This window comes from Heloderma suspectum, chromosome 1 (genome assembly GCF_057233095.1).
Source record: "Heloderma suspectum isolate Gila_16-S chromosome 1, 16-S_ref, whole genome shotgun sequence".
NCBI classification, from domain to species: domain Eukaryota; kingdom Metazoa; phylum Chordata; class Lepidosauria; order Squamata; family Helodermatidae; genus Heloderma; species Heloderma suspectum.
Genome location: NC_139458.1, coordinates 172370112 through 172385873, shown reverse-complemented (window position 1 = coordinate 172385873; position 15762 = coordinate 172370112). Strand labels below are relative to the sequence as shown.

General features: G+C 42.3%; 1 protein-coding gene across 1 annotated transcript in view; it reads right to left on the bottom strand.

Moving 5' to 3' along the window:
* The window catches only part of KIF5C (kinesin family member 5C), a 117701-nt gene that overhangs the window by 65110 nt on the left and 36829 nt on the right, over positions 1 to 15762 (bottom strand). Inside the window, exons 3-4 of the mRNA XM_084810293.1 lie at positions 10929 to 11002; positions 1932 to 2036 (exon numbers count right to left, since the gene is read on the bottom strand). Coding sequence (XP_084666419.1) covers positions 1932 to 2036; positions 10929 to 11002 — 179 coding nt within the window. The remainder of the gene's footprint in view (positions 1 to 1931; positions 2037 to 10928; positions 11003 to 15762) is intronic.

Here is a 15762-nt window from a genome sequence, read left to right as displayed (position 1 = left end):
AAAGTCAATTATTATGCTGCATCACTTAGGGGGAAAATTAGCAAGAGCTGAATAGGCTAATTTTAAATGTTTCTCTCTTTGCTTTTCACTTGTAGAAAGTAGAAAAAATACCGTACAGCAGCCTTCCTCAACCTGGTGTCCTCCAGATGTTTTGAACTACAAATCCCAGAATTATTGACCATTGGCCATGCCGGCTAGGGCTGATGGGAGTTGAAGTCCAAAACATCTGGAGGGCAACAAGTTGGGGAAGGTTGCTATATAAAGTTTAACAGCCAAGAAAAAAAAAGAGTAAAAAGGTCTATGCACCAGCTGATTTTTAAAATTTGAAATGAGTTCCAAAATCTAGTCAATTATCTTAATCCAACAAGGACTACCCACATAAGGAGCCAAACCTCTGTGTTACTAGAGATAATTCTATCCATAAATAGGACTAATGTGTTAAGTTTTTTTAAAAACCTATTTATGAAGCACCAGAGAGCGATGGTACAAACTACCTGTATGGCGGATGTGTGTGCAAATAGATCTTTGCAAGCAGCTGCTTATGCAAGAATCTGTAGCTGGGAAATGATGGTCTGGTATGCTAGCATGCTTAACATGTTTATCATTAACCAAGTGCAAACTAGCTTCTAGCCCTGGTTTGAAATTTTGGATCAAAAATTTTGGATTGTGGTTACCATTAATCATAATAAGGGCAAACACAATGCAATATCTAATCAGGGAAGGGAGATGGCAGGAAGCCCACACATGGACAGTAGACTCCAAATCTTCTACCCTAATGGAGGGACGGCACTGTCAGTTTTGTCAAGGGGAATATGTGGGGAAAAGAGGGTACCTGGATACATTGTGTCAGCGGACACCAGAAATGTCTGCACCAGGCCAATGTGTTAGGCAAATCTGAATGTTTCTGCCATTGTTTACTAGTCACCCATTTGAGGTATGAGAGTTAAATCAGCCTATGCAGTTCCCCCTTTCCAACAAAACTGACAGAACCAACCCTTGGTACACCAGGCACAAACATAAAGTGCTTCTCACATGTGGCAGGATAAACAACTCACTACTGCATGCGAAGGTCTATGCATTATAACCAATCTTGTCAGTTTAATGAGAACATTAAATTTTCCAGCAAAGCAATAAAAATAGAGGGCTATCCTATAAAATGCTAGTGGACAAGTAGCATTCTTATCTTTTCAAATGCTTACAAGTGTTTTGTTGTTGCTGCTGTTTTTAGAATTGGGTGCTACATCTGATTAACTCAAAGCTACGCCAATCGAAGAAAAAGCTATCAGCTTTGTACAAAACTAATCCTGCCATAAGAGCCATATTTGGCTCAATAGCTCACTCCAGGATTATCCAGCTACCTCTTCAAGCTTTTAAATACAGCCGGTGTTAAGATGTGCTAAGCCCTTAAATCTCGATCATATCATTAAGAGTGACATGTAACAACTTTCTTGCCACCATAGCTGAACCATCTCAAAATATTATTGTTTCTAGTCACTATACTCAAAGGAAAAGTGTTTTGTAGGCTTCTACAAACGGAGGTTTTCAAATAATGTACACATTTATGCTCTTTAATCCCACTGCTTGATTTACATTTCTCCAAGACACATTCTCTCTCTCTCTCTCTCTCTCTGCCCCCCTCTCTTTTTGGTTCTAAACGGAGACACCTAAAAGCTCATTTCATCTTTACTGAAGAACTCTGTGCAGAAATAGAGGCTGGGAGAGAGCAGGAGCAGAATTCTATCCAAGACACAGAAATCTTGGCAAGTTTTGTTTTGTTGAACTGAAATGTGATGAATCCAAATTTGCTCTAAGACAACAGAAAATGAACACACATATGGAGAAGTGCGACCTTTTAGAATGTCACTGAAGTCTGACACTGCACTCAACTTCCTTTCAACTTACCATTACATAAAGTGTCATTTTGCATTTACCTTAATGTGAAATTCTAGGTTTTCATCCATGGAATAGATGTGATCAAAGATGTCATGTGCAATTCTTGGAATTATTCCCATCAGCTGTGGGTCATGTAACTTCCCCTAAAGACACAAAGGTAAAAAGCAAGTTAACTGTATTCTGTCTCACAGCCTTGTGAGTTAAAATAATGAACTGCATGCTTGTTAGGTAGCAAAAGCTGTAAATAAGAATAAATTATGTCAGTTTTGGAATTTAGACAGATGTGCTACAACCACAGTGGCCATGGCAGAGAATGGGATGGAAACCCAGGTCTCCCAGATCCAGTTCTCAACAAAGCTACAGACAAGCCCATATTTGGGAATATGGAATAGTGGCTTAGTGGTTAAGACGCTGAACTTCAGACTGGAAGGTCGGCAGGTCAGCAGTTCGAGACCCGAGTGCTGCGTGACGGAGTGAGCTCCTGTCTTCAGTCCCAGCTTCTGCCAACCTAGCAGTTCGAAACCAAGAAATTGCAAGTAGATAAATAGGTACCGCCTCGGCGGGAAAGGTAACAGCGTTCCGTGCACCTCGGTGTTCAGTCATGCCGGCCACATGACCACGGAAGCATCTTCGGACAGCGCTGGCTCTTCGGCTTAGAAATGGGGATGAGCACCGCACCCTAGAGTCGGACACGACTGGTTGGGGACACCTTTACCTTATACTGTTATTAAAACTTAGAAGAAAAGGCAGCTTTTCTTCTTCCAGGTTACACACCAGAGATTAGACTATCACGTAGATGGAAATTAATGGGAGATGGCATTGTAGTAAGTCTGTGGATTGTTTTGCTGGGCCTAGAGCCAGCAAATGCTGCCTAGCTAGCATTACTGGTAGCGTGCACAGTCAGCTTCCTTTGCTTTATTCAGGGCCTTTGAAGATAAGAGACAAGAACATTTTTCCTGACAACATGTCATTTTTTACTTTTCCTCTGGAAACAAAAAATAGTCAGTGCTACAATAATGAAACAGCACCCCTTCCTTACTTAGCTTTTGTAGTTGAAGCATAATGAAAACCTAGTTAAAGAGACAGCATTGTGATCATTCTAACTAAAATGTAAAGCTCTTAATCTAAAAACATTATCCAGGGATGCAGATGTGAAAGGTGGGTAAAGGCTCTTAAGAACAACAAAGGGATTCATACACAGGCTTTCAAGAAAACGAAAGGTACGGTGTTATGACCGAACAGGACACTGTTAACAGGACACAGATCTGCACTTTTCACACTACACATAGGATTAAAGAGTCAGAAGATATGAAGTCCACTACCTTATTACAAGAATAGAACCATGGACATATTCTCTCTCACACACACATGTACATGTATAAGTCAGACACAAGCCTGCTTAATATGAAGAGCATAAGGGAAACCTGGCGGAATGAGAAACAGTGGGATACATTCATCTCTGGATGCAAAGTCTACAGGAAGGGCATGGAGGGTGTAGTGGGGTTGTTGTCACTTTGTATATTAATGAAGGCATAGTGTCAAACTTGAAATTTTAAAAGGGACAGCCTCCTCTACAGAACCGCAGCAGGAGGTGATACCAGATGCCAAAAGTAATTTAGTACTGGGGACATGAGGCAGTATCCAATGTGACGTGCTAACATACATTAAGTTAAGCCACAGGGAATCCCCTCCTGCCAGCCAGAGCTATGGGCATTGCACAGAGGTGCCTTAAGGTAGCACAAGGGTGGGCAACTTCAGGCTAACCGGGGGATATTTTCCAGTCCCTGGACACCTCTGGGGGCCACACTTCTGCTGCTGCACCATCCACAGCAGCAAAAAAAAATGGGTGTTTTGCCACCAGAATTTTACAGCAAACTGCTATGGAGACTCAAAAGGGCCACATATAGCTTGAAAACAAGCTAAATTTGGCACTTCTGAGTCTCTGTAGCAATTTGCTGATGAATTTTCAAGGCAAACCATATTTTGCTTGTAAAGGAAAAGGGAAAATATGTGAAAAGTACTACCCTCTGCGAACAACTAGACTTAAAAACAAAAGAAAGTGACATCGACTTTATTTGCTTATTTTGTTTGTCTTTTGAAAATTAATTTTAAAACATTAAAAATCTATTTTAAATAAATAGAAATATATCTTTATAGTCCAGCTCAGTAGTATACTATTTCTGGCTCTCTGTGCTGCCTCACAAACAAGAAAGCTAGCAAATCAGTCAGTTTTCATCACAATTTTCAGCTATCGTTCCCTTTGGACATGATGTGCTGCACCACAGCATGACAGAACTGCTGGAGTGGCAGCCAGCTTAAATTTAAGCCAGTCAGAAGGAAATTAAACATGAAGAACTAGCAGGCCTATAGCTGCCTAACTCAAACATTATCTTCAAATTTTTACATCCTCTAATTACCAGTGATATTTGGGAGGCAGAAATTAAAAAAAGAAAGATTGTAATTAATCAGCTGTCCCCTAACCAAGAACTACTTGACTATATCTAGATCTCATATTATGCTTCAATATATTGTGGCAAAATGTACTGAACTAATCTTTACAAAGCACTTCTGATATAAAGACCAACTGACTGGTTTTGGTCTTTCCAAAACCTATTCAGGATTTTTTTTTTTTAAAGAGGCCCTAATTTAGAAGATAAAATATGTTAAATATTCTGATCAATGGAAGAGGCTTTGATGGTATTTTTTCCAAAGTGTTCCAAGTTCAACCTTGGTCAGCAGGAAGAACTAGAATGTCTAATTCATTTTTGTATCACAACTAAATTATGTATTCTTCTTGAAGGATGTATTGAACTTGTGCACAACACATTCGATCTAAAGCACTGTTAAAGCACTCACTTTCAGTATCTGTGTTTATTGAATGTGTAGAATGGGAATAGGATTGTACCCACTAGCTTGGCCTTCTGACCTTGCAGAAAATAAGAATGGCACTGTATGCATGATAAGGAAGACTCTGATCACGTGGAAGTGTTCACGCACATACCACTTGTTTGCCCCATTGGCCATTCTCACCTTCTGAACACCTGGAGGTAGAACATACACTTACTAAAGGTGAGGACAGAGCTAATGCTTCCTCTCTCTCTCCCTCTCTTTCTCTCTCACACACACACACACACACACGCACACACACACACACACACAGAGAGACAGAGACAGAGAGAATGAATTTCAGATGATTAATAGCTTTTCTAACCCTCATGGCTATAGAAACAAGCCTGAAAAAAGATGAAGTAGATATTATCAAACAATAAAAGCACACCTGCCATCATGGCATCTTGGTCATGTCAACTCTGGTTAGCAAAAACAAGGGAATGGAAGAAGGAACAGCACAAAAGGGGAGACAGAGAGCCTGCACGTCTGCTCTTATTTGCCAATCCATGGTTCAGCATCACAACTCAATTGAGTCAGGAGCAGCTCAGTTAGTCTGTTGCAACAAAAATAAGGAAGAGTCTTGTGGCATCTTAAAGGCCAACACATATGGCTTAAGTTTCTGTAGGTGAGTTGCATCAGATGCAGTAAGCTCCTGACTAAGAATACCTGTCTCAAGAAATATGCAGGACTTTATGATGCCAAGCGCTTACTTATACTGGAAGAGCCAAGGTTTCCACAGAATGCGTTGATTTTACAGCAAAGAATGTGATGCTAGGGGATCACATGAGAGATAATGTGGGATATAAGGTGAGGTACTACAGATTATGTAAAGGACTGGTAAACTGTGAAGTATCTGCCCTTTAGCATTCAAAGTATTTTCCAACCAGGGAACTCTGAAGCATTAATAATTTAAGTGTGAAATTTTCCATAAAAAATTATTTTATCATGAGTGATCCCTCATCCTTAAAGAGCCCCCTGCCCTTGTAAAATGTATGCCTAATAAATAGTATTACAACAGAAGGCTGGAGTTAAAGGTGGATTTTAAAAAGCCTAGTATAGGCCACGATCTGTTTTTAAAAGCTGGTTGTAGGACAGCTCCAGGCACTGTTGAATGAAACAGATTATCTAGATCCATTTCAATTGGGCTTCAGGCCTGGTTTGGGAACAAAAACTGCCTTGGTCACCCTGTGGGATGACCTCTGCCAGGAGAGGGATTGGGGGAGTGCGACCCTGTTGATTCCCCTGGACCTCTCAGTGGCTTTCGATAGCGTCGACCATGGTATCCTTCTGGATAGGTTGTCTGGGTTGGGAGTTGAAGGCACCGCACTGCAGTGTTTTCGCTCCTACTTGGATGGCCGATCCCAGAAGATGGTGCTGGGTGATTATTGCTCTGTGCCATGGCAATTGTGCCATGGGGTTCCACAGGGCTCTGTTTCATCCCCCATGCGGTTTAATATCTACATGAAACTGCTGGAGGAGGTTATCCGGAGGTGTGGGCTGAGGTGCCATCAATATGCAGATGACACCCAGCTCTACCTCTCTTTCTCATCAAACCCAGGTGAGGCAGTGGCTGTTCTGAATCAATGCCTGGGCACGGTAATGGACTGGATGAGGGCCAATAAAATGAAACTCAGTCCAGACAAGACGGAGGTACTGTTAGTGGGTGGTTCGTCTGCCCAGCTAGGTGATATTCAACCTGTTCTGGAGGGGGTTGCACTCCTCCTAAAGGATCACGTTCGTAGTTTGGGGGTGCTCTTGGATCCAGAAATGTCACTTGAGGCACAGGTGAACTCAGTGGCACGGAGCACTTTTTCTCAGCTTAGGCTGGTATACCAACTGCACCCTTATCTGGACAGAGATAGCCTAGCTACAGTTATCCATGCTCTGATAACTTCTCGTCTGGATTACTGCAATGCGTTATACATGGGGCTGCCTTTGAAAACGGTCCGGAAACTTCAGCTGGTTCAAAATTGGGCAGCAAGATTGTTAACAGGAACTGGCCAGCGAGCTCATATTACGCCAGTACTTTTTCAGCTGTGCTGGCTGCCAGTCCATTTCTGGGCCCGATTCAAAGTGCTGGTATTAACATTTAAAGCCCTTAACGGCTTGGGGCCAGGTTATCTAAAGGATCGCCTCCTCGCAGATGTGCCTGCCCAGCCCTTAAGATCATCGTCAGCAGCCCTTCTCCATGAGCCCCTGCCAAAGGAAGTGAGGTGGGTGGCTACTAGGAGGAGGGCTTTTTCTGCTGTGGCACCCTGGCTGTGAAATGAGCTCCCTAGTGACGTTCGTCTGGCACCTACATTGTATTCCTTTCGGTGCCAGGTGAAGACCTTTTTATTTTCCCAGGCATTTTAGCTTTCTAGACTTTTAGCTTGCTGTTTTAAATCTGTATTTTAAATTCCTGCACTGCTGCTAGGTTTTATTGTGGTTGTGTGCCATTTGGTTTTAATTTTTGTGAACTGCCCAGAGAGCTTCAGCTATTGGGCAGTATAGAAATGAAATAAACAAACAAACAAACAAATAAATAAATAAAACCTCATAAGAAGAAGAATCATATAACAGAAGACAGCAACCATGCCCCTCTCTTCCGACAATAATCTGCGCCTGTAATTCTTATGTAAATTGGCTTTCAAAGAGTTTTCTTTCCTCCACCAGCTCAAGCACCACCGACATTTTGATTTAATTACATTCTGAGCTGGTGGATTACTGTGCCATACCACCATCTGCACAGAACAAAGGGGTGATTCCCCTTGCCTACTCCACCCTCAGACTTGTTCTCTTAAAAGGTAGCAAAGATTTAGCTAAGAAAAACTGGGATTTATTCCATCTTTAGCTTAAAGGGGAAAGGTGGGAAAGCTACTGAGGGCATCAGTTGTTTTATAAGAAGCAAAAGGCAAGTGTTCACTTCCTTCCTTATGGCTGACTGAACATCCATTAATTTGTATGAGCTTTTGTCCCACACATCCTCCAATGTCTTAAGGCAAACTATATCAAGTTTTCTTAAAATCTTTTAAAAATGCAAACAAAAGTAAACACCAATTAGCAAGACCCAGTCCTGGTTCACACGTAGCAACAACTGAGAGTATGGGTCAAGTATGGGTTGTCGTTGAATCATGGGTTGTTGTTACATTCGAACCCTGCGCTATAGTTTAACTATGGATTGTTAACCATGAACAACCAAGGTAGAGCACCCATGGTTTGTTGTTGGTTTGTGAACTATGGATTGTTTGTGGTAAACAGCCCATAGTTAAGCCATACTGCAGGGTTCACATGTAATGACAACCCACGATTCAACAACAACCCATACTCAACCCATACTCTGGGTTGTCATTACATAAGAACCAGGTCACAGTTAAAAAACCAAAAATACACAAAATGTTTTAACCAACCTTTACATGTCTTAGGAGAGCAGCCCTGAAGCACTTGCAGAAAATGAACAGGTTCTGCCAATAGCTCTAGAGAAGGAAGATGGCCTCCCCACACAGCCATACTATATAGACTTGGGCAGAGTCCAGGGACCCTTGGTCCCTTGAACAATTTCTGTGTGGATTTGGAGAGGAGGGCAGAGTTAAACCCTGGGTTCCAACCCTGGCTTGTCTCTCCCCCAGCAAACCAGAGTTCCTGGTTCATACTTCATGCTAAAAAAAATTCAGAGATGGAATGTTTAGCTGCTCCTGCTTGCAGTGGGAGCTATAAGGCAGTGTATACTAGCAAACTGCTGAGTTTGAAAGAACCCAGGGTTTAAAAAACAAACCAACACGTGAGTTGTTGTTCCAGGAGAACTGGTCCAATGTGTGAAGTAGACTTTAAACTACAACTTTTCATTGCAAATTAGCTCTACCCCAGCCTCAACTTTGAAGAGGACAATGTTTAGATACCTGAATCTCTAATTCCAACAGAGACTATGGAAGATGGTGATGGCATACTTCCAGCTACCTTAACTAAACCATAAAAACCATCACACTAGCCTCTGTCTCTCTGTCTGACACAGACACAGCTTTAGCAGTGTCAAGTAAAGTATGCTAGTGCTACATTAAATTCTATCAAGTCAGAAAATATAGACTGTATAAGATTAGTATTCAATGGCCCATTGAATACTACAGTATACCATCTTTGGATGTATCAATCTAGCTTATACCAAGTCAGAAAACTGGTCTACCTAGCCCAGTATTACCTATAGGATAGAAGTCTGCCAGCCCAGCTACATACATACACACACGTCTATAACCAGAGATGAGGAGATCTTGGTTCAAAGATATGAAAACCACTCAAAAATACAGCCCCTCATACCATTTTACTGAATAAAGTACTAGCCATCTACACTGAAACATAGGAAGCTGCCTTATACTGAGTCCATCTACCCCAGTATTGTCAATAGTTTCTGGCAGCAGCTCTCCAGGGTTTCACGCAGGAATATTTTTTCACCCTACCTGGAGATGCCAGGGATTCAACCTGGGACCTTCTGCATGCAAAACATGTGCTCTACCACTGAGCTATGTTCCTCTTGCTAACAAGAATAAAAAATAGCAGCTAGGAGCTTTCTACGAGACCCTTGAGGTTATAAATCACCTATAAACTCAACATAGGAGGAAGACAGACAGCGGTTTTGACAGACGTCCATCTGGAACAAAAAACCCAATGTGACAGATAAGATGACTGTCAGACAAGGAGCATTGCCACCATGAGCACACTGAAATGTGTTAAGTAATTCACATTTAATGCACACTGAAAGCGGAGATGTGCATTATTAAAATACTGGTACAACTGTGTTGTGGCCCACTCCTAGCATGCTTTGCAGCATATTATTTTCTTGCTCAGTTTGACTTTAAGTTGCATGTTCATTCATAAAGAAAGAAGAAGCTGACTGACTTTTGGGAAACCTCATCTCTCACTGCCAAAGGTCCACAAATATAGTCACCCATAGTGACCAGACATTTTAGTCTGGCAACAAGCATGGAAAGACTGCAGTACCTCCGCCACATGAGTAACAAGATGTGATTAGCCAGTGGCAAACTAGAGACACAAAAACCATGGCACCAGACTGGTTCTTGTGATGCTGCATCCCAGAAGTATCGTGAGTTGGAAGGACAGGGCTGCTACAAATACATACACGCACACGTGCATGCACACGCACACCATTCCTCTCTTACAAAAAGGATACACTTTGGTTCTATGTAGCAGGAAGTAAAAAAGATCTATTTTGTGAACCATCCACAGAGATCCAGCTACTGGGCAGTGTAGAAATGTATTTAATAAATACACGAAGCTGACCCATGCTTACTAGTAGAAACTATTGTTGGCTACCAAGCCCAAACAAGATTTGTGGACCCTTGGCCATTATCAGTTTTCTCATTAAGGAAGCCCAAATGAGCTCTGAAGGAACCTCAAAACTCAGTCTGAAAATCCCTGGGCTTACACTTTGACTGACGAATGTGCCATTGCACAAGAGTAAAATTACCTTCTGATAAGCCAATCTTGTGATGTCCTTGCTGTAAAACAATTCTACTCACTATTAGGATACAAGCAAGCAGATACTGCAATTTAATGTTTGCAAAACTACAGGAGATTAAAAAAAACAAGCAATTAAATGATCTCACTTGGAGGATAAGCTTCCCTTATTCAGTGTAATATGCTATTGACCCACTGACCACTATCCCGTTCTGCATGGGCTTAAGACACAGATGTATCCCTGCTTCAATTTTGGGCTTTGCAGCAAAGTTCCATTCTGATGAGTACTATTTTAGAAGCTCAACTGTATGCACCAGAATATACCTGAATGTCACTCCAAGAAGGGCAAAGCAAATTAGACAAAAGAAAAACAAAGTATGAATTCTCACTGATATCTCTATCTTTAAATGGGTGACTAAAAGCAGGAGATCTAGTACACTCCTCAAGAATAAGTGTGTGTGTGTGTGTGTGTGTGTGTAAGTAAATATCTGTGACTGGTCTAGAACATTTGAGCTATGCAAATTTCAAAGTATGAATACATGTGTATGTACAAATCAAAACATGGTTTCATGACACTGCATTTTTAAAAGCTATCTGTATTTTATTTTATCATCTTCTATTTTAGGAGTAAAGTCTATTTCAGCAATTTCAAGCTGCTGTTACCGCAAATAAATGTATATTTTGAGAATCACTCTTACCTCCATGGTATGCGTTTTTCCTGAAGATGTTTGACCATAAGCAAAAATTGTACCATTGTAGCCCTCCAGAACATCTGAAAGGGGAGAAAATGGAATTTGTTATATTTATAAATTATCAAGAAAAAAGCACCATATGCATTAATCATCATTTAGCCAAAAAAAGAAGGAATTAGGAAATTAAATGAGGGTATCTGGTAGAAAAAGTACAGAAGTACTGGGTTGCTGGGGCAACATAAAGAAACTGGATTTCTTGACAGCCAGATCTAATTTAGATAATAACATCCTATTGCTTTCCTGCATAAATATCCTTTGGATACTGGTTAGTGTCCAGTTTACTCATTTTGGAAGGTAAGGAATGGAGAAAATTATGAACTATCCTAGATTCTAAAGGAAATAAATCAACTCCAAATTTAATGTTTGTCTACCATTTCTTCTCTCCCTAAGATTATTTTGCATGCCTTCCATCTTCTTGTTTAATGGAAAAAGGAGTGGAAGGTTTATTCCAATAGAGGCACTCTTGAAAACAGAGGGACCCCAGACTACCTCTCTAGCTTACGCCTGGCAGCATGACACTCTGGATTATAATCATTCATGGGAGTATGTATGCGTGTGTGTATATGAGGGGGAGGGGGAGGAGGAGAAATTGCCCCCCAAGTGGGGAAATGTGGGAGACATTTGGTGGAAATGTTCATATGCTGGGGGTGAGTTATTGGGACCACAGTGCATTGGGAGGTTTAACATTCCCTTCCCCTCTTCTCTCTAGTGCTGTGGAGCTCATCCAAATAGGCACCCCTGATTACACTGGAGCCCCAGGCAAAATCAGGGCATCCCCAACTTAGTATTTATTTTAAAAACCTAAACTGGGACTCAAGGATTACAAGTAATTCTTCTCCATGAACTAGCATGAGAAGAGTACTCAGGACTCTACAGTGGACAGTCATGTGAGGAACAGCCAGCAAGGCCTTTTTAAAATATAAAAAAGGAATAAAAGAGAATCCTCAACCACCTCATACTAAAAAGGTATGTTCCACCCAGTTCCATGCAAAAAATTCTCAGAATTTTTTCTCCCCCCGGCCACCAAAAGCCACCAGGAAAAAAAAAATTGCAAGTAGGCAAACCCCGCCCCCAGTTAGGTGTGGACTTTCACCCCACCACTAGTTTGGATGGCGATAAATAAAAGCGAACCATCCTCCACATATTATGAATATAGATGGCTTCCCCTCATAACCCACCTCCTCAGAGTATTTTATGTTGAAGATCAACATAAACATTGATCTCAGATGGCAAGAGGGGGCAATTTGGAACAGAATACTACTTTCAGTGCCTACTTCTTTTGGAGAGGAAATGAAGCACACTTAGCATCAGAACAGAGTCCAAATTATATACAGTGGTTGAAAGAAATTGCGTATTTCCCCCAAATTTTGAAAATATTTGGCTTATAGAATATAAGATTTTACATATCTAAATGAGAGAATTAGGAAAATTGATAATTTTAAAATTGGAATTATGAGAACAAAACAGCATCTTGTAACAACCACGAAGAAGTTGTTCTCACATTACATGTAGTGAAATTGTCTCTGTTTGCAGCCACAGGCAAAATTCCAAGGTTGCATCCACCAGAACAAATAGCTTCAGAGTTTTGTGCCACCTTAGAATAGATGCACCCACAATCCCTACGATGTTACAGAAATATTAGATGCCTGCTCTCAATTTGCACAGGGAGCTTTCAATTCCAGAACCAGTGAGGACACCTGGACTTGCATACAGGGTCTGGTGCTGAACAGAATGCTGTCCCAAGAGTCCACCTAATCTGCTTGTATAGCCAAAACAACTGTAATAACTAGCAAATAGGAAGTGAGAATACAATTTTTTTTTGTTACAACAGTTTTGTACTATATAAAGCTCAAAGTGACTTAAAAATAATTCCTTTTAATATTGACGGTCAGGTGGTCATTTCTACACACCTGGTCAATTCCCTAGATATGCAGAAGTATAAAATTCTGTAAATCGAAAGGAAAACCCCTGTCAGAAGGAAAGGAAAATCAAAAGGAAAATCCTGTGAGCTTTCAGGGCGTGCAAGCTTCAGGATCTACAGAATGCTGAGCGCATAAGATAAGGAAATTCTAGAGTAACTCATTTCATTGTTTAGACGAGAACCTTCTGGGTTCTCATAGAATACCATGGGCTGGATCCAGAAGTGGAGTCCTGCAAATTGGATGCTCCTACAAGTGGGAAGGGATGAGGCCTGTTCACACAGCACACTAACACATGGTGGGTGACTACCCACACAGGGTGGGTAGTTTTGTGAACATCCCACCCTGGGTGTTTAGTGCACCTACCAGACAATCAGGCAAGAAACCCACCATGGGTGGGTTGTTTGCCCCCTCATCCCCCTCCCCCTCAATGCTTCACCTGGCATCCCAGGGGGGCTGGCAACAGACCCGTCTTGTCTGCTGCCAAGTCCCCCTTCCTGGCTCCGATCCCAACTGCATTTGGGGTCAGCTCCCATAAAGGTCTTGGAAGCTGCCTCGCTTTTGACAGATGTCAAAAGCAAGGCAGCTTCAGCGATCCCTATGGGGAGGTGGGAAAGTGCCCTGTTTCTTCTGAAGAAATGGGGAGCCCAGCATGAGGAGGGGTGGAAGGGGGTGTCTGTACTGCCTCCCACCCTTCTCTGTGCGGGGCTCTTTCTTCTTCAAACAAAAGGGGGCACTTTTAAAAAATTTCCTCATTTTGATCTTGCATAAGATCAGAATATATGGAAAGAGGGGGGTGGGGGGTGGATGCCCAAGCAGAGGACCCCGTTAGTGTGTTTTCCCACCCCAGTACAAATTGGAAACGTGCAGTTAAGTGGGTGATTGAGACCCTTCTCCTTTCTCTCACCCCTCAATGCTCTGTTCCATTTCTTTAAAAAAAAAATCTTCATTCATTCCGATCTTACACAAGATCAGAACAAGGACATTAAGTGTCCTGTGCTAAAAATTGGGGGTGGGGAAGTAAATTCATGCCACGCCCAGGACTGTTGGGCCAACACAGTCCTTGGCAGGGGGATGGATTTCACCCCCACCCCACCCACACTTTTTGGCATGGGGCACCTTTAGATTCCAATGCAATCCAATGGGATTTAAAGGTGCCCCTTGGATTGCATTGGAATCTAAGGGTGCACCTCCTAAAAATCGGATATGGGGGAGAGGAATCCGCCCCTGCCCTGGGTCCTTGAGGCAACAGGACCCATGGTGGTGGGTTGGGCTCCCTCCCATTCAATTTTTGTTTGGGGCACTTTGAAACTCCAATGGAAGCCTATGGGAAAGATCTCCATAGGCTTACATTGGCTTTTCAAAGTGTCCCTCCTGAAAATCAGGGGGGGGGAATCCAAGCCCCCTCCCTAAGGACTGTTGGGGCAACATAGTCCTTGAGGGGCTTGGATTTGACCCCCATGCCCCATTTTTGGCTTTTAAAACACTTTTCCAGTCCCTCTTGTGCAAAACAGGGCCAGGAACGTTTTGAAAAAGGGCTCCAACCACAATGAAGATTGTGATTGGAGCTAGGAATGGGAGGATCAAAGGGGTGCTTGTGACAGCCCCTCCATGGTGCCATTTGTGCACCATTGGAGGGGCTGCGCAGGCAAGGGGAAAGGACATGGGCAGCAGCTTGGACAAGAGCGGCAGACGTTTCTGCCGCTCTTACTGAGTGGCTCACTGCCCAGTGCCCCTTGCCCATGATGGGCTGGCAGACGACACACCAACCCATCGTGGGCAAAACAAGCTATTCTTCAGACCGTAGGTTTTCAAGGTTGGTTGTTTGGGTGGAACAACCCACCCTGAGAAGCAGAGTCTGGGTTCAGACAACACACTAACTAATTATGGTTTGTTTGGGGAAACAGATGATCTCGCAGGCATTTGGCAGCACAAGGCACAAGTCTCTCGATCAGATCCCGGATGGTCTCTGACTGATTGTTTTGAATTGTTTTAGATATATGTTGTTGCTGTGTGTGCTAATTTATGTCATTACATGAATGGTTTTTATACTTTATACAATGGATTTTGATGTTTTTTAATTTTTGTGAACAGCCCAGCGAGCTCCAGCTATGGGGAGTATAGAAATATAATAAATGAAATGTTGGTTGATGTGTCTGGCAAACCCAGTCATGTTGTTAGCCAGTTACCTCTCCCCTGCAGCCTTGTATGCCCCTGAGAATCTGCTCCAGAGCCTTGGGATACCCTCCAGAACAGCACTGGAGGCTGGGAGCTGCAAGGGAAAAGAGGAATAAGCAGAAGTCTCTGCTGAATCCCTGTTTACTCTTAACAAAATGAGCTTTTCTGTTCATGGAGGAGAAAGTGTGAATCCAACCCTTTATTTCTGAATGTTTATCTTTGCTACTACCTTGTGAGAAGGGGAAATGCTGATGTCCAATCACAGTAATGGCAAAATTATAACTTTCCCCATTGTTTTCTATGAGAAGATCTCACTACTGTCCTGGGAGACAAAAAAACCCTGTATACTAGAACTGCAAATTGGCCAGATTGTGTGGATCTAGTAATTAAGCCTAAGACTGAAGGAACAGAGCCATGGCTGCTGAAGGTATCAGGAGCCAGTGTGGTGTAGAGTTTAGACTGGGAAATACGGGCTCAGTCCCCACTCAGCCATGAACTCTTTGGCCAGTCAATGGCTCTCAGCCCAACCTACCTCACAGAGTTGTTATGAGGAAAAAATTGAAAGGAGGACTATGTAAGCCGCCTGGGGTTCTTCGCAAGAGGAATAAAAGGCAGGATATAAATATAACAAATAAATAAATAAATAAGGAAATAAGGAAATATCAGGACCTCAACAGCGACAG